This window comes from Pelmatolapia mariae, linkage group LG13 (genome assembly GCF_036321145.2).
Source record: "Pelmatolapia mariae isolate MD_Pm_ZW linkage group LG13, Pm_UMD_F_2, whole genome shotgun sequence".
Classification (NCBI taxonomy): Eukaryota; Metazoa; Chordata; class Actinopteri; order Cichliformes; family Cichlidae; genus Pelmatolapia; species Pelmatolapia mariae.
This window is the reverse complement of record NC_086238.1, coordinates 15,380,001-15,403,808: the sequence shown is the minus strand read 5'-3', so window position 1 is coordinate 15,403,808 and position 23,808 is coordinate 15,380,001. Positions and strand designations below refer to the sequence as shown.

Sequence of the window (23,808 nt, the reverse complement as noted above, 5' to 3'; positions counted from 1 at the left end):
TCTATTTCTGTCACCCTTCTTTCTGCTCCATGTCTTCATAATGCTCCAAGAGATAGGGACTTTTCATTTTTAATCCATCCATCTTTCCCCTGTGATGTTTTAGTTTACTCTCACTCTCTCCCCACAACTCGATAAGCCCCCTAACACTCTCCTCTCCCTTCATTATCACCTGCTCGGAGTGTCTGGTGTGATTTGTACAGGAAGTTTGATCCGTCCGTCTTTCTCCCTCTCCGGGGAGTTGAGTTGTCATATCAAATAATAAAAGAACCACATATGTTTTGACGTAATTTGCCGACTCGTCTCACGATCGCAGGTCACACTTCTTGACGTAGCGCATTGTAATGTGGCAGGACCCTAAGACAAAATCAGAAACATGAGCTGAATTTAAATTTTTCAAACAGAGCACAAATTTTAAAGTACACAAATTGTAAAAGATGGCCATTCTGATCATTTACTTGACGATAAATGAAAGAGCAGCGAGGACCCAGACTGCAGCTCTGTGCACCAATTAAGGGTGTTCTGGTGAAGGACGTGTAATTTGACTGTGTGTGTGTCTCCAGTCTTGCCATAATCTCTGAGTGAGGTGGACTTACTGGTTTTGGTGAGGTTCGTGTATGCGTGAGGTCAGGTGCTTATCTCCACCTGTGTGTGTGTGTTTGTGAGAGAAACAAAAGTGGGGTGAGAGAGCAGAGTTTTGCCTTTAAGGCAGAAACTGTCTGTTCTAAAGGAGTGGCCATTGGTATTGACTGGAATTTAAAAGCAACCCTCCTCCCTACACACATTTACACACAAATAGAAGTACGCCTGCTATACATGTAGTAGTTACTTTCATCAAAAAGTAGCCTTTATGCATTCTGATGCAAAGTTTCATGCTTACATGCATAGTCAAGGGCTTTAAAAATTCATAGAAAATCTTCATAACACGTGGGATTTAATGTCAAAGAGATCTTTAGGAAAAAAATTGAAGGCTGTATGCACTACATTCATGATGCCACCTCCGCTGTTTGTCCTGTGAGTGGTCTCTAAGCTCTAAGTGTGTGTGTGCGTGTAAGGAGTAATCAGTTCAAGGAGTTATGAGAGAGGACAGAAGAATGACCTGGTGAGGGAAGGGGGAGGTAGACTGTTGCAGAAGTTGGGAGAGAGGTGGATTAGAGGACAGGAGAGGAGGGTGAGGTGGGGGCACAGACCAGCCAAAGCAGAGAGAAACCAATGCAAGTACAGCGGGATGGAGGGTGAAGCGCCGGTTGGGGAGGGTAGGCAGGATAGGGTGGGTAATTACAGGGGCCCAGAGAGGAGAGGCCTGTAATCAGTCTGCCCTCAGGAAGGAATGCAGCTCATCTTCTCATGTAATTACGGCCATTTAAACGGCTCCGGCTTCCAAACACTCATCCCACTCAACTGCTTACCTATTCACTATACATGCTTGCACACACACGCATACACAGAGACACCGTGAGACAATCAGCGACAGAAACGGACAGATTTTTAGGAAAAACTTCCAAATGGAGGAAGCGAGGAGACAGACTGTGGGCAATGTGTGAGCGTGTGTAGCTGCAGAGTGTGCGCCACAGTTAATAGCCGTGTATACTGCAGGCCTCTAGAGGAGAGGACTCCATGTGAATACCCACCATGGCAACCAGCCACTCCGGGTAGATTTGCGCAATTCTCATCAAGCAGCTGTGCAGTGGGAGAGTAGGCCAGCAATGGCGCCTTGCACTCAGCTCGTGCACTTGGATCTACACGTGCAGTAGGAAGGGCAAGAGTCGCGTTCTCATTCGCGTGAGCTTGACCTCCAAGTAACAGTTGTGATGCTGGTCTGTAATTTTGAGAGGACGACAATATTTGTCTCAGCCCTCTCTAACCCCCTGTCTACATCTGCAAAAGTGATTGATAGCACTGTTTGTGTACGCCTGTGTTCCCATGCAGTAGGTGGTCGTCAGGGCATACACAAACAGCACAGAGCCACTTTTTGATGGGCCATGATTAATGAGCTCAGTGGGGGGTGGCGCCCCCTAGCTGTGACAGAGCACACTTTCAGCCATGATGTATCCCCCCCCAGTCCCCGCGTCTATTCAAATGCACCAGTAGCAGCAGTGGGCTCACAGCTACAACACAAGCCCAAATCCTCTTAGCGCTCCCACTCTCACAGTCACACTCACCCACACATCCAAAAACACAGTCACAGAAGCTCGCTTATAGATGGGGGGGGGGCACAGTCGGTTACATGCACGGTGAGTAAATATATTCTATAGATTGCTGCAAACACACCCACCATGTCGCTCTTTTACACACACGCTTTGAATATAGTGTGGGTCCATGTGAAACAACCACGTAATTCTCCAGTATTCACCCAGTTATCAGCAAAAACCACCACTGTCTGTCCCTCTTTCATTTTCTGCCTTATTTACTGTCTGTAACCATGTAGTTAGATAACATGTTTACCTGTGTGTCTGTGCATTTCCCCCCACCAGCATCGCCTCCAAGAGGACTGGTTAAGTATTATTATGACAGGATATGTTTGTGGGAAGAAATGACACAGGAGGCGAGTCCTTTGAAAAAAAAAAAGGGCAGGTCACGCTTCATTTACAATTAGATGGTTGTAGGGCAACACACCTTGCAGATAAGAGTGTAGGATAACATTCTGTATACAATCAGATCGCTAAATGAGGTCTTTGTTGTGTTGCATGTGTGTGTGTCTGTGTGTGTCTGCATGCATATGTGTTACTATGTCTTCAGGCTTCCTCTCTCTCTCCTGCTGCCACCGGGACATACTGGATGGACAAGCGAAGGATTTCTGTCACTGTGCATCTCCATCACCTGCTCGGCCTTCCTCCTCTGCCAATCTGCTTTTCTTGCCTCCTGTCACCTCACTGTCTCTCTCTCTCTCCCAAACACACCTTTTCTTTTCCGCTTACTGCCTCACACAGATTCTATCTTTCTTGCCCGCTCGCGCACAAGCCCTGCACAGTTAATTAAACTCATGCACTCGTATCTTGATGAAACGATCGGCTTCACACCCCACAGAAATAGCCGCTCTGCAGGTGTCCTCATTAGCATGTTGGAAGCAATCAAAGGTGTGACATTTCCACTGCTATGATGAACTTCCAACAAGTTGCATCTCACACGTTCCTATGACAAATATACAGAAAGGGTGGCAAAGCATTAACATTGTGTGTGTTGTCATATTGTCTTCAGTGCCATTCTCAGAAAATGCCGGCATCATGGGTCTGACAGAGTGACAGATTTCTGTCATTTTACTCATAAGCTACTTTTACATTAATGTTCCTCGTGGTTCATTGTCAGATTCGTAAAACTGCTGTCACAACTTTTATACAAAACTAAACACGTCATTATATTTGAAAGCAGTCTAAAAGAGGTTTTAATGTTGGGCAAGTACTCTCACACCAAAGTCCTGTGAAGTAACTTACAAATATAGCAGCTAGCATAGCTAATATGTGAAAAATTACAGCTGAAATTTGTCTTATCATTCATGTTGAAACAATGGAGCAGCAAACTATGGCATATATGGACCTATTCAGAGGTGTATAGCACTACCAGGTGGGCTTGGGTAACTTTCACATTTGAACCATTACTAGTACTGGTACAGAAAACTTTGTACAGATACTTTTTTATTACTTTACTCGTTCTGAAATAATAAATTCAAAAACTTCTTTTACAAAATGAGCCCATGCTTTTCAAGTGAAAAATGTTATTTATTTACAGCCTCTACACAACACATCAGCTGCTGTGGTCACTGTTTGACAATGTCCGTGACACTAATATCACTATTACTGTGTTTGCCTACTGCAACATTAAATAGTAATTATAGTTACATACTAATGTTTTGAACATCCAATCTCACATAATGTGTTTGTGTATTGTAAATAGCTGATAAAAAGTTTAAATGTCAACCAACACTGTGAAAAAGCCCTGTTTCTGTGACAACAACTTACCCAGCTGCCTAATTACCTCAAGAAGAAGCTGTCAAAATCTAATGGAAGGTTTCGCAATCATCATCCTTGTATTCAACTTCTTATTCGCTGGCAACAGATGTGCTAAAGTTAGCTGCAGGTCCTTCTGTGAATTTGGCTTCTAGGCTATCAAATGTGGTCGTCTCTTCAGCTTTTAGATATATTTTGTGGATGAGGTTCTTTACTCAGGGGGCAGCACAGTGGTTAGCCCTGCTTTTTCCCAAAGACCTTGCAAGAAGGTCAGAGGAAATTCCATCATCGGGTCGGGGCATTTCTGTGTGAGTTTGCATGTTCTCCCTGTGTTTACGTGGGTGCACTCTGGGTACTCAGTCTTCCTCGCAAGTCTAAAGATATGCAGTTAGCACAGTCGTAGGAATGAATGTGCGTGCGAATGGTTGTCTGTCTCTCTGTTAGATAGCCCCATGTCAGCTGGGATAGGCTCCCCGAAGTAAAGTTTAGTGAGTAAGAAAATATATAAGCAGATTTATGTGTTTTGTGTTCTTTTAAAAACTTTTAATTGGTGCAAATTTGACAAAAATTAGTATTTGCAGTCTCTGCTAGCTAATTGTTTAACAAAAGAAAGGTGGCAGTTCCACTTTTAACAGAGCAGACTGTAGAGATTCTTTAAAAAGATTGAAGCTAATTACACAAATTACAATATATAACTGGTTTCTTTCTTTTTACCAACTTTAGAGTATTTCAGTATGCAAATTGCAAGAAATTACTGTCTCTTGCATGGCTGAGGCACTATTGCGTTCACAAAATCGTATAACCAACAAACACCTCCCATAGTGTTTTAAAACACATATACATTTCCTGCTATAGTATCGCTATGACCGCATTTTGCCGGGATGACAAACACTCACAAAGGCTCGCAAGGTGAAAGCAATACCAGCCGCGCTGTCGCCGCTAGTAATCATGAAGCACCTGAAGGGGAGTGCGTGTGCCTGCTGGTGCGAGAGAGGAAGTCTGTTAGTTAGAGAGTCACCATGGTGAGTACAAAGAAACGGGCTGCAGAGACATGTGAAGCCGCTGCAGGTTCACATCTTGGTGGCAGTATCAAAATACCCAAACAAGAGCTTTCAAGGCCAACATTTGGAAGACTTGATGAGAGAGCACACAGAGTTGGAGCTGTGGTGCTCTTAGCAGGAAATCAAATTCTGCTTCCTGCCTCCTGTCGACTCACAGCAATCGTGATGAAATGAAAATAATGGCGGCTCTGTTAGTCACTGGTGAATTAATGACATTTCCTATTAAAAGATGACCAATTTTGCCCCCTGTCTGCGCTCAAAAGGGCTGCTTATGTTGTAAGCGTTTCTGCGAGTGTGTGCGTGTTCGGTCAGATGGGTGAACCGCATGACTCCTCACACTCCGTCTGCCTTTGTTGATGTGAGAAGCGATGCTGTGTTGCTCCAACCTGTACTCATGTCGCCTTGTGCCCTGCTTGACGCCAAAATACACACACATTGTGACTGCCCCACTCACACGTGCAGTGATTCTCCATCAGATCCTTCTAAGTCTCCACACATGCTTCTTTCCAGTCTTCACATCTCTTCACTTTATCTTTTTTACCTCCTCCCTGGTTTCTTCTCTCTCCTCTTGTACCATTTTTTTCAAGCTGATGAGGATGAGGTCAGGCTGAATATCAATCACTCAATGTAATTGTCCTTTAAGGAAGGCAAGGAGAGACTGTCTTCCTCCATCAATCTCTGTCTCTTTCAACCTGCCTCTGTGTAGTGTGTGCAACTCGTACCCCGGGGCTTCGTCTCAAGAATGATGATAATGAGGTGGATAGGGTGAGGATGATGTATATCGTCAGTGTTACATAATGGCTGTTGATCACTGTATTAATTGGCCTTGTTTTCTTAGTCATAAGCAGTGTTGTCACATTTGACCATCTGTCCTCACAGCTGTTTGACCTCAGTGGGCTGAGTAGAACCGGACAGTGAAAATATGTAATATGTTTTAACATTCTGCAATTTCATATTTTTACATATGTCATTTTGCAGTGGCTGATTCCTCTTACAGTAGTATATAGATAATAAAAAAAACTATGTTGTCATAAAAAGGAAATAAAATAAAACAACACCACCAAAACAATAAACAGGAATAGTACTTATGGAGTACTTCTCTACTCTTACTGAGCACTCAAAGCCACAATCACCCATTCACACGCACACACACGTTCGCACTGCACTTTATCCTGTGCCTTCGAGTGCTTTTACCTATCACACACGTTGAGTCGGATGCATTGGCGGCAATTTATATCCTGCCTCAGGACACTTCAGCGTGTACTGTGGATCAAACCGCTGACCTTTCAACGAGCAGTTGATCAGCTCTGCCTCCTGGGCCACAGCGACCCCTACTCTTAGGCTCTGTTAACAAAACCTGTAATATTTTGTACGGGGCTATGAAGTCGGTCCTTAACAGGCTGCCTGTTGTGCTTTTCGGTTAGATGTAATGCCACTTCTTGTTCCCACTGTTTGTAATCAAAGTCAACATCTGGCTCGTTAGTGTTAATGTTTCCACAGCAGAGCTGTGAAGTGCTGCCTTGAGACATATTCTTCCAAACTCTGTGCCACAAATGAAGCCGTGGCTGGGAGAAAAAACACCTGTTAGCCTTGAGTATCTTTGCCTCACCTGTTTCCCTGAGATTGTGTGCGTAGGGTCTGATCTCCGCCTCCAATCAAAGCCAAGCAGAGTGACCAGAAGTGACAGCAAAACGAGTCAGATTATTTAAAACTGATAAACTTTTAAACAGCAGACGCAGCTCCTGTCCAAGTTGCTTTATGTCCTATCTGGCCGGCACCATAATGTTTGCCTCGCTGAAGAGATTTAGCTTCAGAACGAATAAATCATGTCTTATATTAATATTTTGCATCAAATGTTTAGGAGCATGAGTAACAAGGGGCCCATTTCTTACAGGTTCCTTCTCCATATGCTGCCTGGTGGCCAATAATAAAACACATTCAAACACGCTGAAAAGCCACAGCGGGTATTTTTGTCTGTTTACCGGTTTAGCAGCATTTGAAAAATTCATATCATGCATGAAATTACTGGCTGGTGTGCTGCTGCATCCAGTACAGCACCCAGCACTGGGGTTGGTTGTGCTTCGTAGTTGGGCCCATGTTTGCTTTGCATGTGTATTTTTCATTAAAGTAAGATGTCATTTGAAGTTGAATGGACACAGCAAAGTGCTTTGAATCCAGGAGGCAAGAGGGAAGGAAGACTGGAGTCAGGGGAGGGCAAGAAGGAAAGCATTGCCATGTCATATACTCCAATGGAAAGCAGAGGCGAGGCAGTGGGATGCTCCACCGCTGTTTGTTTGTTTCTGATATAACTCATAATTTTTTTTTCTATAAAAAAAATGAAAACTTCATGATCTTGCCAAACACAACTTAACCCCGTCTCTTTTGTAGTATTTCTCTGTCGCTCGACCTCTTCAAAGTACTCTTCCTCCTGTGCTTTATTCTCTCATGCTTGCTTTTCCTCTACTTCTGAGTGCAGTGTTGGGATAGTGAGGGCACTGAAGGGGACAGTAATGACTAACTCTGTAAAGGTAATGATAAAGTACAGACGCTTTAGACTCCACTCTGGCTAGAGGCGCTGGGGCTAAGAAAATTACAGTCATTCATGTGTGTGTGTGTGTGTGTGTGTGTGTGTGTGAGAGAGAGAGAGAGAGAGAGAGAGAGAATGAGGAGCAAAAGAAAAGAGAGGGCAGAGAGAACAACAGAGAGTTTCACAGGCTTAGACAAAGACAGACATTGCTGTGATTCATTTCCCTTGCCAGTTATTATAGCTGTCCAGTGTGTGTGTGCGTGAATTTGTGTGTGTGTGTGTGTGTGTGTGTGTGTGTGTGTGTGTGTGTGTGTGTGTGTGTGTGTGTGTGCGCGTGCCTTATTGTCTCTCCGCTCACCACTTGGCTTTGAGTGTCTCTTGACCTGTCTTTGGCCAGCTCTCTTGTCTTCCCATCCTGTCACCCCTGTCCAGACTCCCTCTGTCGTTCTCCCACGCAGTCCTGCCTTCTAGCGTAGCCGGGCTCCACCACTGTCACTTCAACTCTCCGTTACGGCGAACTGAAGCTCTGCACTTCACCACACAGTCAAACGTGAAGGAGGGGACTCCTTCATTTGCAGATGAGTTCAGCATGCATAAATAAGAGTGGTTGAGAATGCTCCGTATAACTATAGGTTGTCATCTAGTGTCTGGGTCTACTTGTGCCTATGTGTTCACACAATTGTGTGCTCCAGAAAGGAATACCCAGAAGCCTGTGTTTGCTGTCTAGCTGTCTGCTGTCTGTCATTAGAGTAATAAAAGACTTGCTGTGCTGCACGGTGAGGAGTTCTTGTCTTTAAGGCTCCTCCATTCCGCACAAATTGCCAGCTGCTGAGCTCTGATGGATGTTTGTATGCTGGCCCAAAAACACAGGTTCTACTTTAAACCCCTAGCTCCATTATCCCAGACAGAGATGCAGGAGAGAAAAGAGGCTGTCTGTCTGTCCGTCTCCTTCCTCTGTCATCTAAAAGTGTTTTAATTAAACTGTGCCTCTCTGCAGGCCTCAGAGCACACACGCGTGCACACACACAGACACGGCACAGAGAGGGAGGTTTAACCAAATACGCAGTGCTCTCCTTCCATTCTGTCTCCGGCTGAACCGCCGTCTCTCTTTTGTTTGTCTTTCTGCAACCGTTCTTTTTCTGCCTTTCCTCCTTCTCTCTCCGTGCCCCCTCTCATCGCGCCTGAAGAGTGACAGGCTGTGTTTTCAGCCGATGTTTGAACACCGAGCGATCAATGCCGGACAAAGGGAAAAGAGCGGGGGAGTGGGGCGGGGAGGGGCGACACAATTGGTTATTGACAGAGAATACAAAGTTTGAGGGACTGGAGGCGACAGCTTAGCAGGGAGAAAGGAACCGAGAGAGGGAGAGAGGCATGCCAATGAATGCGATTCATGTTCATGGTTAAGCATCACGTTCTGATGTGTTAACTTCCATTATTCATAATTGTTTGTGTTTACCTGCTTGTATCCTCAGCATTGTGCATGCTTAATTGAGCGTATATAAGTGACGTAAAAGTGCGAACACCTGCTCTAAGGAACAAGTGGGTGTTTGTTCCTGTGTTTCTATTTGTTTCGCTGTATTCCTCGGAAACTCCTTGAGGATCGCCCTTGGCATTTAAAAAAAAAGTCTAGTATAATGAAGCCACTCTCGTTGAACTAAAGTAAAATTTAGTTTTAAGGTGTCCATCACTGACACAAATATTGCACTGGTGGCTAGCTGGATCGTTTACGATGCATTAATGCTCAGTGAAACAGAAAAAAGTATTTGAAAACCTTTATTGATCACGTTGAGCTCATCATCACTGTCAGCATTTCTGCTTTTACTGTACACTGCCGAGGTCTGGGTGGGTTAAAAGGTGAGGGTTCAGTTTAAGGTCACAGGTGATTGCAATGACTGGAAAAATGAAGTGTTTGCGTGGGAGAGAGAAAAGAGTCAAAAACAAGATGCTCCAAAACAGCGATCTATCCTGGATCGTTGTAATGCCTTGAGCAGCTGATGCATTTCTTGTCTCTGGCTAGCCCTCAGTTGTTGGTAATTCTACTTTTACCTCAGCTAGACCTTTTATAGTCATATAGATTTGACTTTACTTGAAGATGGTACAGCCTCCTGAATACCATAAATCCTCGTTGGCCTTGGTTTCAATCCTGCTACAATTTTTCTCTCCTGCTTCCTCTGCGAGCTCTGTGCTCTGCTTTCCCTAATGTCTCAGACAGAATCTGTCAAGGGGAACAGTGGGATGAGAGTGGGCAAGTGCTCACTTTCCTAAAATAGGAGATGGTATCTTTCTAAGTACTTTCTCTTGTTCCCTGGTTGTAGAATACCTGATCAGGTTGAGGCTTGATACATTTTGAAAACCCAACACTGCAAATCTGCCTTGTTTAAATCTCGTAGTTTAAAAGCAGCTGAATTTGCTCACGCATCTCTCTCTCTCTCTCTCTCTCTCTTTTTTTTTTTGTTTTAGCCATTCTGAATATAGAGGATAAGATTTGAGAACTGCAAGGCTGTAAGGCTGTAGTGTAGGAAAAGCACAGTTCCCAGTGAGCTGTTCCCGCATATGTGAATTCATCTGTAGGCATGCATGTGAAGTGAAGACAGCGCACCGAGTTCGATATGCCTTTAGCTTTTGGATTATCCTGACTGGAGAAAATGTCAATCTTCTTCACGTTAATGCTTATTGAATCCACATCATTTTTACAACCAGGTAAAAACAAGTTTTCTGCTGTAAAGTCAGACATATTAAAAATTTATAAGAACCTGTATTACTCAAAAATGCAAGGGATGGGACCAGTATGATAGAGTTGGGGCAAAATTAAAGGAAAACCTGGACTCCTCATCTCTACAATGAGGGGATCCAGTGGCTATTATGCCATGAGGGCCATTTTCCTGCCTCAATTCAGGTCAAATTGTACCCTTATAGAGAAGGGTCCCTGCAAATCAGTATAAATTGTCATCTTTAGGCTATGACGAATCATTTTTAGACTGATGGTAGTGGTCTGTTCCAAGATGACAGTGCTACAGAGGCCCTGAGAGGTCAAACACACTGCAACTTAAGAAAACACAAGCAAATAGTAAAACACTTTAAATGAATGCAAAACAGACAATGGAAGTAAAAAATTAAAAAATATAAGACCCAGTCCATTTACCATTGTGATTATTATCATGTGATGAGAACACACATTCCCTGCAGCTTTTTCATCCTTACAACAGTCTCAGTTTCTGTCACTTCTGCAGCTTTTATTGTCACATTATTGTCTTCCCAAAATCACTGCCATTGTGTTTTTTGAGCATTTGCAGAGTTTTTCTACTTGCTTGTGTTTTCTTAAATTGCAGTGTGTCTGACCTCCCAGGGGCTCTCATCTAAAGGGGTCTTTGAATGTTTTGGTGAGAGTTAAGCTGACGTGAATCATAGTGAAAGACCTGGAATATTTTGGAAAATGTGTTAGACTGTGCTTTTCATACGGCATCAACAAAATACTAAATGAGCAACTATATTTTGGGAAAATGTTTGAGGCACTTGTAGCTCAAATGCCAAAATGCACCGAAGCTGTTCAGTGTCCCAGCAGTTTTTATTTGTTTTGCCTTTCATTTGTCACCTGTGTGTAGCTGTTCAACAAAACAGAGAGAACATTTGGAGCACATGCTGACCTATTGCAGCTTTCAAAGTATGCCTACACTTTTTTATGTATGTGCTAACTTTTCATGTTCAAAGCAGACCCTTATATCCCTGCCGTGCTGTCACACGGTCTTTTCCAGTCCACCTGTGTACCTACACACTCGTGCACACAAGGATACAGTTCATTTAATAAATATATGAGTTGCAGCACGGTTTATTTTTATACATTATTGTAATATTCTTGAAGCTGTCCAGGCCATTAATATTTATCTTGACTACTGTCACAACTTTTCCTATTTATCTGTATAGCATGCATTTTGTCACGCATTATCAGTCCATATACACAAATCTGTCTTCTGCAATAAACATCATTGATATACTGCTTGGGATCTACTCATCATCATTAGAGTACCGCGTCTGACAAAAGAGGTCAGAAAGACTGTGTCCTTCCTGCCAGGAAAAGCTTTTGACAGCTTTTCCAAGACGGACGTGTCACATCGAAAATGTCATGGGATAATGTGCGATCAACAGGACTGACCCGCAGAAGGTCAGCGGCTCTCTGCTCCAGCTGAGAAGCACAGACTCTTCCAGAGAAACTAGAGCAGGGGGTCTGCCTTGTCCAGATTGCTGGTTATACAGGGAGGCAAAAATGTCACTGTACTCCTTCCATGACGGTACAAACTGTCAGCACCTTAAATGTCTTCTTGAAATACACTTACAGAGTGGCTTTCCCCCGAAGCTTGAGAGGGGCACACAAAATAAGCTGTCATACAGACATTTTCTCCCTTTCGATGTGTGATAGGTTAGTGATATGGACAAATTTGGCATTTTGCTTTTTCCATACCTCCTCGTCAGCGAGGTCAGCGACCAGGAGAAGCCGCAGATTTGCCATAGATCAGATTCACTACACTGGTCTTTTGTCAGGTCGGTAAATAATTTCTATCTCCCCCGCCCCCCCTTTTTCTTCAGAGAGCAGCGACTACAGCGAGGCCGAGGTTCTTCCTGACTCCTTCCCGTCAGCACCGGCAGAACCTCTCCCGGAATTCCTGCTAGAACCCGAGGATGCTTTCATAGTGAAGAACCGTCCAGTCCAGCTGCGCTGCCGTGCCTCACCCGCCACCCAAATCTACTTCAAATGTAACGGAGAGTGGGTGAACCAAAACGATCACATCACTAGAGAGAGTCTGGACCAGATCACAGGTGAAGACCTGCACGCTCACACACTGTAAACACAGCTACAAAAACACACACACATATACACACACAGTAATGTCACCTTGTATTTTACAGACATAAACATCATCCTCAATTACTAACATCATTTTCAACTACATAATCCATTAGCTCCTATAGGATTTTATGTGCACGTTAACTGCTTTTGGCCTGCAGCCAATGCATTATTTATATGCACTGTGAAAAATCTGCCTCACTAATCTCTCACTCTCCTGCTCTTCCTGTGTCTCTCTTCTCTCTCTCTCTCTCTCTCCCTTTCTCACTCTGCACAGGCCTGGTGGTGCGGGAGGTGGACATCTCAGTGTCGAGGACCCAGGTGGAGGAGCTGTTCGGTCTGGAGGACTACTGGTGCCAGTGTGTGGCCTGGAGCTCAGCTGGCACCACCAAGAGCAGCCGCGCCTATGTTCGCATTGCATGTCAGTATCAAGGCGGCGCGTTTACACATGCTGCACGTATGCGTGTGAGAGACAGAGTGAGAGAGCAAGAGGAAGAGAAACAGCGAAAGGGCAAATGTTTCCAACTTTCTCCTTGTCACACGCGTCAGTTTAAGTATATATGCAAATAAATTTGCCGTAACACTCCATCTTGGTCCCTGGTGGTAATGTGGGGCGCGGTGTGATTGACACGTCGCATGTTTATGAGAGTCTGGAGTGTGGAAAAATGACACAGTTACTGAGGCTTTTGGGGGCTTTGCCTGGTGTGTGTGTGTGTGCATGTGACAGGCAGTGTCGCTGAGATAAACTGAGTGTCACTCTCTGCTGTCACAGGGCAGCCTTCACTAACTGCTGACTGCATGTGTGTCGCCCTCTGTAGACTTGAGAAAAAACTTTGAACAGGAGCCTTTGGGGCGGGAGGTGCGTCTTGAGCAGGAGGTGCTGCTGCAGTGTCGCCCCCCAGAGGGCATGCCTGCTGCCGAGGTAAATGCCTTTCTCCCCATCGCCACTCTCATCACCTACACATGAGGACCGAATTTTTAAGCCCCCTATGAAATTTAAAGTCTTTGTCAAAACTTTACCAAGGGCTTTTTTTTTTTAAAGAGCATAGGATTTTCAACATTTCTACACATACTAGCTGTCTTTAGAGAGCACAAATTATCTCTATTTGCACACAATAACAGAATTATTTCAGAAAAAAGTGATAAAAGCCAAGATTATTAGCCTCCTGAAAAACTGACCTTTTTATTGAGGCATATTACAAAACTAAGGGTTATCGTCCAATTTACACACAGCATAAAAACGTCAGCGAGGGTCTGAGCTGTCACTTGAGAAAGCATCACAGCAAAAACAAAAGAAATCTGTTTAGACTTAAGAAAAAGAATTGTTGATGCTCGCAAAGCAGGAGATGGATTTACAAAGTTATCGCAGCGTTTCCAAGTGTCAAGAACTGGAGGGAGAGGTATGATCATGAAATTCAAAGCGAGCCATACAGTACAGAACAAGCCTGGCAGAGGCAGGAAGCAGAAGATTTCAAAGACTCTGGAAAGAAAAGTAGTGAGAGATGAGTCTAAAGACCCCAGAACAACTGCCAAGACACTAGTGAATGATTTAGCGACGTCAGGAACATGAGATGAAACTAGAGCGCTTTAACCACAGAAGCGCTGCTTATGTTTGGAGAAAGAAAGGAGAGACATACAACACAAAGAGCAGTGACCCCATCATGAAACATGGTGGTGGGACTATTATGCTTGAGTATGAGTGAAAATAAGAATCTTGACATGATGGAAGGAATCAGGGAGAAAAATGGATATGTGAAGATTTTGAAAGAAAACATTAGGAAGGACTACCTCCAAATGCTCAAAGTGAACGTTACTGACTGACCTGCACAAAACTCTGACTTGAATCTTAATGAAAAATCTGTGGGGTGAACTGAAGGTCCATGCCAGAAAACCATGAAATCTGGACGAGATTGAGATGTTGGCCAAAGAAGAATGGGCTCAGGAGACGTGTGTGAGACGACTGCAGGCTGTTATGCAACAAAAAGGACGCACAATTGACCATTAGCATTGGGAGAGCTAATCATTTTGACCCTGGTAGTTTTTGTGTTTTCTGAATAAAAATTGTATTTATGTGCAAAGTAAAATATTATAAGCATCCAAACAAAGACACGCATGTTTGGAAAAGCTGTGTTAAAAAATTCCTTGCTCTGTTTAACGGCGCTTTGGAAATACTTTTAAAAAATGAATTTTTCATAGGGGGGCTAATTTGTTCCTCTTCTGTAGCCTTTTCAACACTTTCACACTCATATTTCTCCTCTTGATTCTGATGAGCAATAAACAGCTCAAATCCTTTTGTGTTGTGTTGTTTTGATTTCAGATTTATGCTCTGCAATCTGCAACAGCATAAAACAAAGGAAAGAAAGTAAAGGGCGAGACTCTGACAATTTGACACCATCAATAAAAGACTCACTAAAACACGTAAAGAAATACGCTTGTGTCATGTTTTAACACCAAGCTAGTCTAACTGTAAAACCTTGTATCTGAATTGCTTATTTTACCCACATTTGTATTGTGAAAGCTGTCTTTTTCTTTTTAGATGCCTATTAACCAGGAGAATTTTGACATAAAAAGCACGTTACGTAAATTTCAAAATAAAAGCACTTAGTATGCGTTCACAAAATAGCACAAAGCTAAAATTTCTAAATTGGTTTAATTATAAAATTATACCAATTTTGTTGCTGTATTCAGTTAGTTATGGATTTTTGCCCATTAAAAAGGCAAAAATTAGTCAAAATAAAAGTGAATGAAAGACATTTTTTGAGAGAAGAAACAAATTTGTGTTTTTGCTTGGCAAAAACGATCACATTTTGACTGCGTGTTTCATCAATACTTTGTGTTGTGATGGCTTGATACACTCTGCAGGTTTACTGTGTTTACTGAATGGCTCTGTGCGTGGTGAGATGACTCATATTTATGCATGCACACCTGCTGATTTTATGTGAAAAAAAATAAATAAAATTTGAGTCAAAACTGAAAATAACACCGAGCGTCTGAGACTGTGAGAGCTAATTTCTTGTTTTCTATATTTACTCATTGTAAGAAGCAACTGATTTGTATTTTTTTTTTTATTTTTATGTTGGATAATTATAACTTTCATAACCTTTTTGAGGTTTCCTCATCTTTATTTCAGCGGTATGTGTCGGCCTGTTCTTGCTTGTCTCCAGGTTGACTGGCTGAAAAATGAGGACGTCATTGATCCATCGCAGGACTCCAATTTTCTGATCACGATTGATCACGATCTGATCATCAAGCAGGCCAGACTTTCGGACACGGCTAACTACACCTGTGTGGCTCGAAATGTGGTTGCCAAAAGACGCAGCAGCACAGCTACGCTTATTGTTTATGGTAACACATCCGTTTCGCACCCCTCCACACCTCACACCTCCTCACATTAATGATACATGTTTGCTTTGGATTAAAGAAAAAAACTATGAAATGCCGGTTATGAATTAGACTTGTGACAACATGTAGACATTATCAGAATCATCTGTTTGGTTCTTTGGTTTAGTGATTCAATATGCTGAGCAATAACTGACTGAAAAAACAATGAAATGTAACATTTTAGCCCCTCTTGTGTAAATCTTTAATACTGAGTAAACTTTATTAATGATGGAATTTTTTCAGTAGATGTATATTAGCATTTAAACCACTAAAACAAATTTAAATTTTAAAGTTCTGCTGATAAACTTTTGATCTTTGGACTTTTTTAGATTATTTTTACTTTTATAATTATTAGAATATTATTGCCAACATTACTGTAGACCAAGCAACTCCACTTTCTGCAACTGCAGCAGCCTCCCCCCAGCAGGAGAGTGAATGATGCACACAAGAAATACTTAAATTGAGCACCCACAGCATGCACCAAAACCACAGCTTTACCCTACAACCAACATGATCCCAAGCATCCACTGCCAATGTACTGCTTTGAAAAATCAAATCTCCTATCAGGGCCCTACACAATATTAAGCATGTTGTTTTAATGTTGCACCTGATTGGTGTAAGTGTGGTAGACAGATTTCAGTAAATATACCTCAGGAGGTGATCCTGGCCATCACACACTGATATGTATGTTAAATATAATAGCAAGAGTTGATAAAGTGATTGTCGTTAATGTTAAAAATCATCCACGTATTAACTTTCAGACTTGCTCACTTTGTCTCATTTTGTGCGTCTCAGTGAGCGGAGGTTGGTCTTCGTGGACGGAGTGGTCGGAGTGTAACGCTCGCTGTGGGCGTGGCTGGCAGCGTCGAACACGCAGTTGCACCAATCCGGCCCCTTTGAACGGAGGAGCCTTCTGTGAGGGCCCGCCGGTGCAGAGAGTAACTTGCACCACGCTATGCCCAGGTGAAGACCAGATACTCATTTGTTGATTTCTAAAATGTTCAGACTTTAAGTAAACAAACAGCTGCCAGTTTTGTTCCTCAGCTGGAGATAATTTATCTGAAAGTGCTCTATTGGGTTGATACAGTACTATGAGGTATTTAAGATAAGATGGGGCCTGATTCATCGAGACCTTGTATGTGAGGAGAAGGAGTTTAATGTCCATTCAGGATTTAACAGTGAAGAGAAGCCAGTATTGGAGAAAAAAACTCTTCTTTTTGGATCAACCAAAGGCTTTTCAGGGAGCATTTAAAGTGGCCTGACAATAATGAATTAGATTAATTATTGAATTGAACTAGTTTTTCAGCATCACTCTGAGACAGGATGTTTCTAATTTTAGAGATATTGTGCAAATGCAAGAAAGCAGACCTTAACATTTGTTTAAGATGCTCATTGAAAGACAAATCATGATTTAAAAAAATCTTCCCAGTGTTGCTGGATGCCCGATTAATGCAATCGAGTCTAAGTACCTGGTTAGACACCAGGCCTAGATCTTTGCTTTCTCTATTCACCATTCAGTTTCAATAAACGTTGTCTGATCATATTTGAGGTTGTGGTCCCTGTTAGTGAACTGAAGGCTGACCTTTAGAGAAAACCAGACGACTGTTTACTCCATCATAACTTTTTCCAAAGAGGACAGAGGAGTGTTTGCTTTTGCAAAAGCTCTGGCTTCACTGTTAAGAGGTGCCTGCACTGGGAACACAGTGCTATGTTGTACAGTCACATAACATCCTGTCTAGACCACCCTAACTCCAAAGCACAAAATGTTGTTGTTTTTTTTTGTGCAAAATTGTTAAATTATGCACTTCGAGCCATTACATATGCATCAGACTGCATTATAACAGCATGCCCAACTCCCCTTTACCCGAAGCGATTAAACTGTTTTGCTGTTGGCTTACTGTAAAGTGACTCACATCTCTGTTTTCATTCCAGTGGATGGAGGTTGGACTGAGTGGGCAAAGTGGTCCGCCTGTGGGACAGAGTGCACCCACTGGCGCAGCCGAGAGTGCCAAGCCCCCCCACCCATAAATGGAGGAAAGCACTGCAGTGGCAGCATGATGGAGAGCAAGAACTGCACTGAGGGGTTATGTGCAAGAAGTAAGTGTCCAATATGTTGGAAATGGATGTTAAACATCAAAGCTGGGTAAATATTTGGCTTATGTATATGTATGTGTATTTCTTCATGTATGTAATGTAACCTAATACTCTCCCCTGCCTTTTAATAGAGACCACCATCTGTTGAATTCACTCACTGATGCTTATAGTTAATAGAAGATGGTGTTATTGATGTATCCATAGGGGTCATTTCCCTAACAGCATAATTTCTCCTTCAGGCGGTTGTTGAATTGATCTCGCAGGCGGCGATTTCTTTGCTCACACTTTTATAAGACGTATTGTATTTCAAAGCTATTTTGTAAGGAACTGTATTCCCGAGGCGTTGAGCCACTGCAACATGGTGAGAGATATAAAAGGGGGGGGAAAAAAAGAGAAGGAAATCGCAGACAGATGTTTCAGGAGGAAAAATTCAGGTTCACAAGGAGAGCAGGCAACTGATCCACATCTAAAGAACCACAGATGGAGAGAGAGAGAGAGGGGGGGGAAAGAGAAAGATAGAGCAAATCTAAGCAAAGGGAGTGCGTGGAGTGGGAAGCGAGCATGACACAGCCAAGTCGAAAAATTAGCACAGGGAAGAGCATATGAGAGTGAGTCAGACTCGCGCTGACACCCAATGTGCAGCCCGTGATGAGCTGGGAGGAATCCAGCTGACAGCGCATTAGAATCTTAGAGATGCACATCCACAAAAGGCAGGGCGAGAGAAATACATTCAAGCACACACTTAAAAAACACACACAGAGATGCAAACACGCCCAAGCATGCAGACAAACCTTCTAAATGCACGTGCAGCGGGGTTGAAGGTGTGTGTGTCGCAGGGGGGATCATATGCACACTCAAAGCAATGCTGAGCGTCAACCGTGTCAGCCACACATACATGCGAGTCCTGACATAAACAAGCTTTCACAGAGCACCCACTTTAGACGGAGCACGCTGCTGTCCGATCCGGCTGCACGTAGCCCGGCGTTCTAAGGAGGCCATCGGGAAAAAAACGAGCACTCGAGTGGCTCTGACAGGGAGCGAGGATGAGAAGCACTGTGCTGTTGAAAATCTGTAAATGTGTCACTTGGCAAACTACAAGTTACTGACTGACTTATTCATGTTCCCAGCACATTATGTATGATTATCCCGTGGTCACAAACACACCTGATGATATTAGAGCTCTTTGCATTCCTCACACGCTTTAATCAGAAATCAGACGCTCACTCTTTACCTCACGCATTGTTAATCCCTCCGAGGATCGGCTAAATACCCAGAGTCGTAAATGTGCAAATGCTCTGAGACACCGCAAACCCTCATCTTCATCGCATCCTGGTAGATTCTAATTGCAACTGGACAAATGGCAGCATCTGGGGAAGCCATTTGTGCGTTCTGATGATGCCACGGAGAGACGCTTATTTGATTTGAGATCTAGTCAGCGACACAATCCTGAAAGATGGTTTCCATATTTCCTCAAACCACTTAGCGATGATTCACGCTGGTGTTATCGTAGGAATGATTGTTCCCGTCAGCGGAGATGGTTTTTTTGTCCTCATAGGATGAAGAGGATAACATTCAGGTTTCAGTCTACATGGTGTCAGTCATGTACCACACAACCGCCAGAGTCCTGGTTCATTTTCTGAAGCAGCCTCATCCATATGATACTGATATCATTCAGCATGTTATTTTTCTTCTTGCCACAAATAAACAGTTATGCTGAAATTTATTTCACGTTTTCGCACATTTCTAGAAGAGGCTTGTTTGTTTTTTTATATGAATTTATCATTTCTTGCCTGTAGTATGCATTTTATGTTCACACGGTGAGCTATTGTTTACGTTCCTGTTTTGGCTTTGTATTATGTTATTGCATCTTTCATTTGCATAACAAACCAGTCCACCCATTTTTTTACATTATGTTTTTTTTTCTTTTCTTCTTTTGTTTTTTTCTTTCTCCTGTTCAAACAGATAAAAAGATTTCTATTGAACATGCAAGCCATCGTAAGTCCACCTTCCCATGACTTTGCTCTGTCACCGCTTCACGCCGCTTGCCTTTTGCGTTGTGTGTGTCGTGTGTCTCTCTGCTCACGCAGGTTAGGACTCCTAACATCTTGCGTTAGAACGTGGGGCTGAATGCGTGCAGCTTTTTGTGTTGCCTGTCTGTCCGTGCTTCTATGTCAGCTTGCATCACGTTCAGCGTAGACACGCCTCACCTTCTTGTCCAGCCTGCTTATGAGTGTTGTTATCCACGCTTGTCTAGTGTGTTGACTAAGTGTAACATTGGTTTCAGAGCTGACTCAGTCCTAGCACGTCTCATCTTTTGTACAGAAGCTTGTTGTGATCGTAAAAGGGGGGGGGGAGAAAAAGCAGTATCTGATTACAAAATTCTGGTGTAATTACACATACTGCCCAGGATGGTTCAGCGAGAGCTACTCCGTCATGACAACTCTGTTATGGAGTGAGCAAAATGACATGCCTCTAAGCTGAGACTCCTTGATCCATAGGCTGTGTGGTAGAAGCACAGCGCTCGCTGGAGAAAAGCCCTTGATTTCTGTCTGACTCTCAGTTAATCTGTGATATAGTTTACATTTGAAGTGATGGTAATTCCTCCAGCTCAATGTGATGTGGACTCAGGGGAGAGCAGCCTTAGTAATGCACCTAATTCGCTATTGTTCCGTTTCTGGTAATAAGTGTGGACGGCTGTCCGATTCGGTTCAATCGCACCACGTGAGCATGGGAGCTCTCCTCTTCCACAGCCCGCCTGCCTCCGGCTTTCTTATCCTCCACCCTCTCTTCAGCTCTAACCGCTGCTCTGTAGTGTCTTTGGTTGTCTTCTTTCCTCAAGCACTGCTATCCTTATCTCCTCTCCCCTCCTCAACACACTTATAATCCCTCTGTCCTCTCTACAAATCACAACCTTATCTAACTTCTTCCTGTCCCTTTTGCCAAATTGCCTCTCATCTAGCTCTCTCTCCTCCTGTGTGTGTATCTAGGCCGTCTACTCCTTCTCCCTCTCCCTCTCCTTTTTTTTTTTTTTTTTTTTGCTCCTCTTCGTCTCCCGCCAACTTTGCTCCTTGTCTTCTCTTCTTTGCTACTGTGGCGCGACTCCCTCACGTGTCTGGTTTGGGTCTGGCTGTGGCGAGCCTGCTGACCAGTCACAACCAATCACCCAGCCGGAGACGAGGGAGGGAGCTCGGTGGGGAACAGGTGAAGTTAGGGCCAAACACCCCCTGGAGGAGCTGTTTATTAATGGGCCTTTCAGGGATGATTTCTATATTTAAACTGACTACATGGTGCATAATGACAGGCAGACCAGAGTGAAGTAATCTTAAAGTATGTCTTTAAAAACAACAAAGTGTCCACAAGTACTCCAAAGCCACAAGAATTATTGGTCCCATTCCTCATAATGATCATCATTTTTAATGCACTTCCAGTGGAACAGATGGGCAAGAAAATCCACGGGCTTTGCTCCGTGTAAAAATTCATTTCTAAGTTTCAGCGAAAGCTACGAGGCTTAAGCTGCCTGATTTTCTAGGTATGAATAAATCCATCTTTTTCTCCCCTGATACCAATGATACTCAGAGTATCTGCATATGCTCAGATACCGGGGCTCTCTTTTCCTCTGCTTACTGCATGCAGCTCGCTGTTATCTTTTTTATGGAAAGTAACACTATAACAGGGGATTAAAGTCTCAGACTGCAGAAACAGTCAATTTTATCATATCATTGAAAAGACAATGCAATTACTGGTCACATAATGGCCTGTATGGTGATTTAATATATCAGATCAGTGGAGTATTTTCTGTTTGAAGCTTTTCAATATTTATTGATCTCTTTCTGTTTCCTGGACAACATGTTTATGTTGAGCTGTAATAGTACGATGATCACTAAAATGACCGTAACTCTAGTCGATACACCCTTGAATCAGCTTTCTGTGAAGCTTTATAGCATGTTTAAGAGCCGTTTTTAAGGGAGGAGGTGGTTTTTAGGGGTTGGGGGCAATTGATTTGACGGCGTAAATTGAGATAGACGGGGAGGGGGAGCGGGTAAATGCAATAGCATGCAGTAGGGGTCCTGTCGGGTAGTAGCGCTCAAGCCTCTGCTGCTTAGGACTTTAGCCCATGTGGTATGCGGGCTGAGTATTTTGTGCCCCATCTGTTACATCATAATCATGCTGGGGAGGTCATTCAAGTGCAGCAACTAGAGCGTTGAGTTGGTCTGCTATTTGTGCCAGTGCTGTTTTAAAGAGAAATGAAACAAACTAGCTAGACTCATTAACAGCCACTTTAGTAGGTACACCTTACTAATAACAGTTTAGACACCTTTCTGCCTTCAGAACTACTTTAATTCTTCGTTGCATAGATTAAACAAGATTGGCTGCACATCCATGATGTGAATCTCCTGTTCCTCCACATCCCAAAGGAGCTATAATGGATCTGTCACCAGATCTGAGATCTGTTCAATATTGAGATATATATCGTGGTCACAAAGAGATGGACATGGTCAGCAACAATACTCAAGTTGGCTGTGGTGTTTAAAAAATGCTCAGTTGTTACTAAGGGCCCCAAATGTCCCAAGAAAATCTCCCCCTCATCATTACACCACCATCAGCAGTCTAAACCACTGATGCAGGCAGCATGGATCCATGCTGAGACTCATCAGACTAGGCAATGTTTTTTCAGTCTTCTGTTGCCCAAGTTTGGTGAGCCTGTGTGAATTGTAACCTCAGTTATTTGTTGGAGTGGTATCAGTGTGGTTTTCTGTTGCTGTAGCTCATCTGCTTCAAGGTTCATCGTGTTGTTCAGAGATGCTCTTCTGCAAATTTTGGTTGAAATAAGTGGCTACTTGAGTAGCTTTGCCTTCCTATCAGCTCAAAGCAGCCTGACCCTTCTCCTCTGACCTCTGGCGTCAACAACAATACCACATTCAAAGTCACTTAAATCACCTTTTTTCCCCATTCTGAGGCTCAGTTTGAACTTCACCAGGTCATCTTCACCATGTCCACAGGCCTAAATGCAATGTGATTGACTGATTAAATATTTGCATTAAAGAACAGTTGAACAGCCGTACCTAAAAAAGTGGGCAGCTATGCCAGCCCTGATCTAAAAAGGCTGAAAACACAAATTGATTTATTTTAACACAGATAAATCTGATTATTTTTTTATTAATAACAGATGTTACTAATTACTAATTAGAGGTTATTTCTTGAGTTCTAGGAAAGTTATTTTTTTACCCCACTCAATACATTGAACCCCAAACAAATTGGATTTACAGCTATATAAGAAAAAAACTGATTTCTTTTATATTTTTTATTTTCAGGACTCTGTTTTTAGTCTGATGATGGGCTAATGAATTAATCAGCAAATGCTTTCAGCACTAACTTAGACTTCCATGACTAATTTATTCTGCTTACTCTACAGCATGTAGTAAATCAGATGATATGCCATACATTATGCTTCCTTCCCTCATGGTTTTCCCTTGCAGATGTAAATGTGTGTTTTCATCTGAGTCTCTTGATGATGTCTTGGCTTTCTGTCCCTCTTTCAGCCCTGGCTCCAGGTATGGGTGTAGCAGTCTACACGGTTCTCGTGGCACTGCCGCTGAGCGTAATAATGGCACTGTGCGTGGGAGTGCTCGCATATCGCCGCAGATGCCGACATCTCCACGGAGACATCACTGATTCTTCATCAGCCCTCACCACCGCGTTCCACCCTGGCAACTACAAACCTCCCAGACAGGGTGAGTTTGCACACGCATGCACACTCGCATGAGTCGGCAGGTATTTGCACTCAATTATTTTTTGCATTATTCCTTTTTTCCCCACAGCTATTCTTGTGTTTTTCTTATTTTCATAGAAACACTGTCCCTGCTCATTTTTATCATCACGTTGCTATTTATATCATCCCATAAATTAATTCTCTTATGCCATTATCTCCTCTCAGTCAGCTCTCCATTCTTTACTGCGTTACAT

The 23,808-nt window shown here is 43.0% G+C and overlaps 1 protein-coding gene across 3 annotated transcripts in view; it reads left to right on the top strand.

The window, feature by feature from the left end:
• The window catches only part of unc5b (unc-5 netrin receptor B), a 54,507-nt gene that overhangs the window by 22,219 nt on the left and 8,480 nt on the right, over positions 1-23,808 (top strand). For 2 of the 3 annotated variants that reach the window (XM_063491247.1, XM_063491246.1), the window contains exons 2-9: positions 12,111-12,341; positions 12,647-12,790; positions 13,188-13,291; positions 15,534-15,714; positions 16,546-16,713; positions 17,683-17,847; positions 19,807-19,839; positions 23,385-23,576. In XM_063491247.1, the coding sequence (XP_063347317.1) occupies positions 12,111-12,341; positions 12,647-12,790; positions 13,188-13,291; positions 15,534-15,714; positions 16,546-16,713; positions 17,683-17,847; positions 19,807-19,839; positions 23,385-23,576 (1,218 nt within the window). The remainder of the gene's footprint in view (positions 1-12,110; positions 12,342-12,646; positions 12,791-13,187; positions 13,292-15,533; positions 15,715-16,545; positions 16,714-17,682; positions 17,848-19,806; positions 19,840-23,384; positions 23,577-23,808) is intronic. The other variant, XM_063491248.1, reaches the window with a different exon arrangement.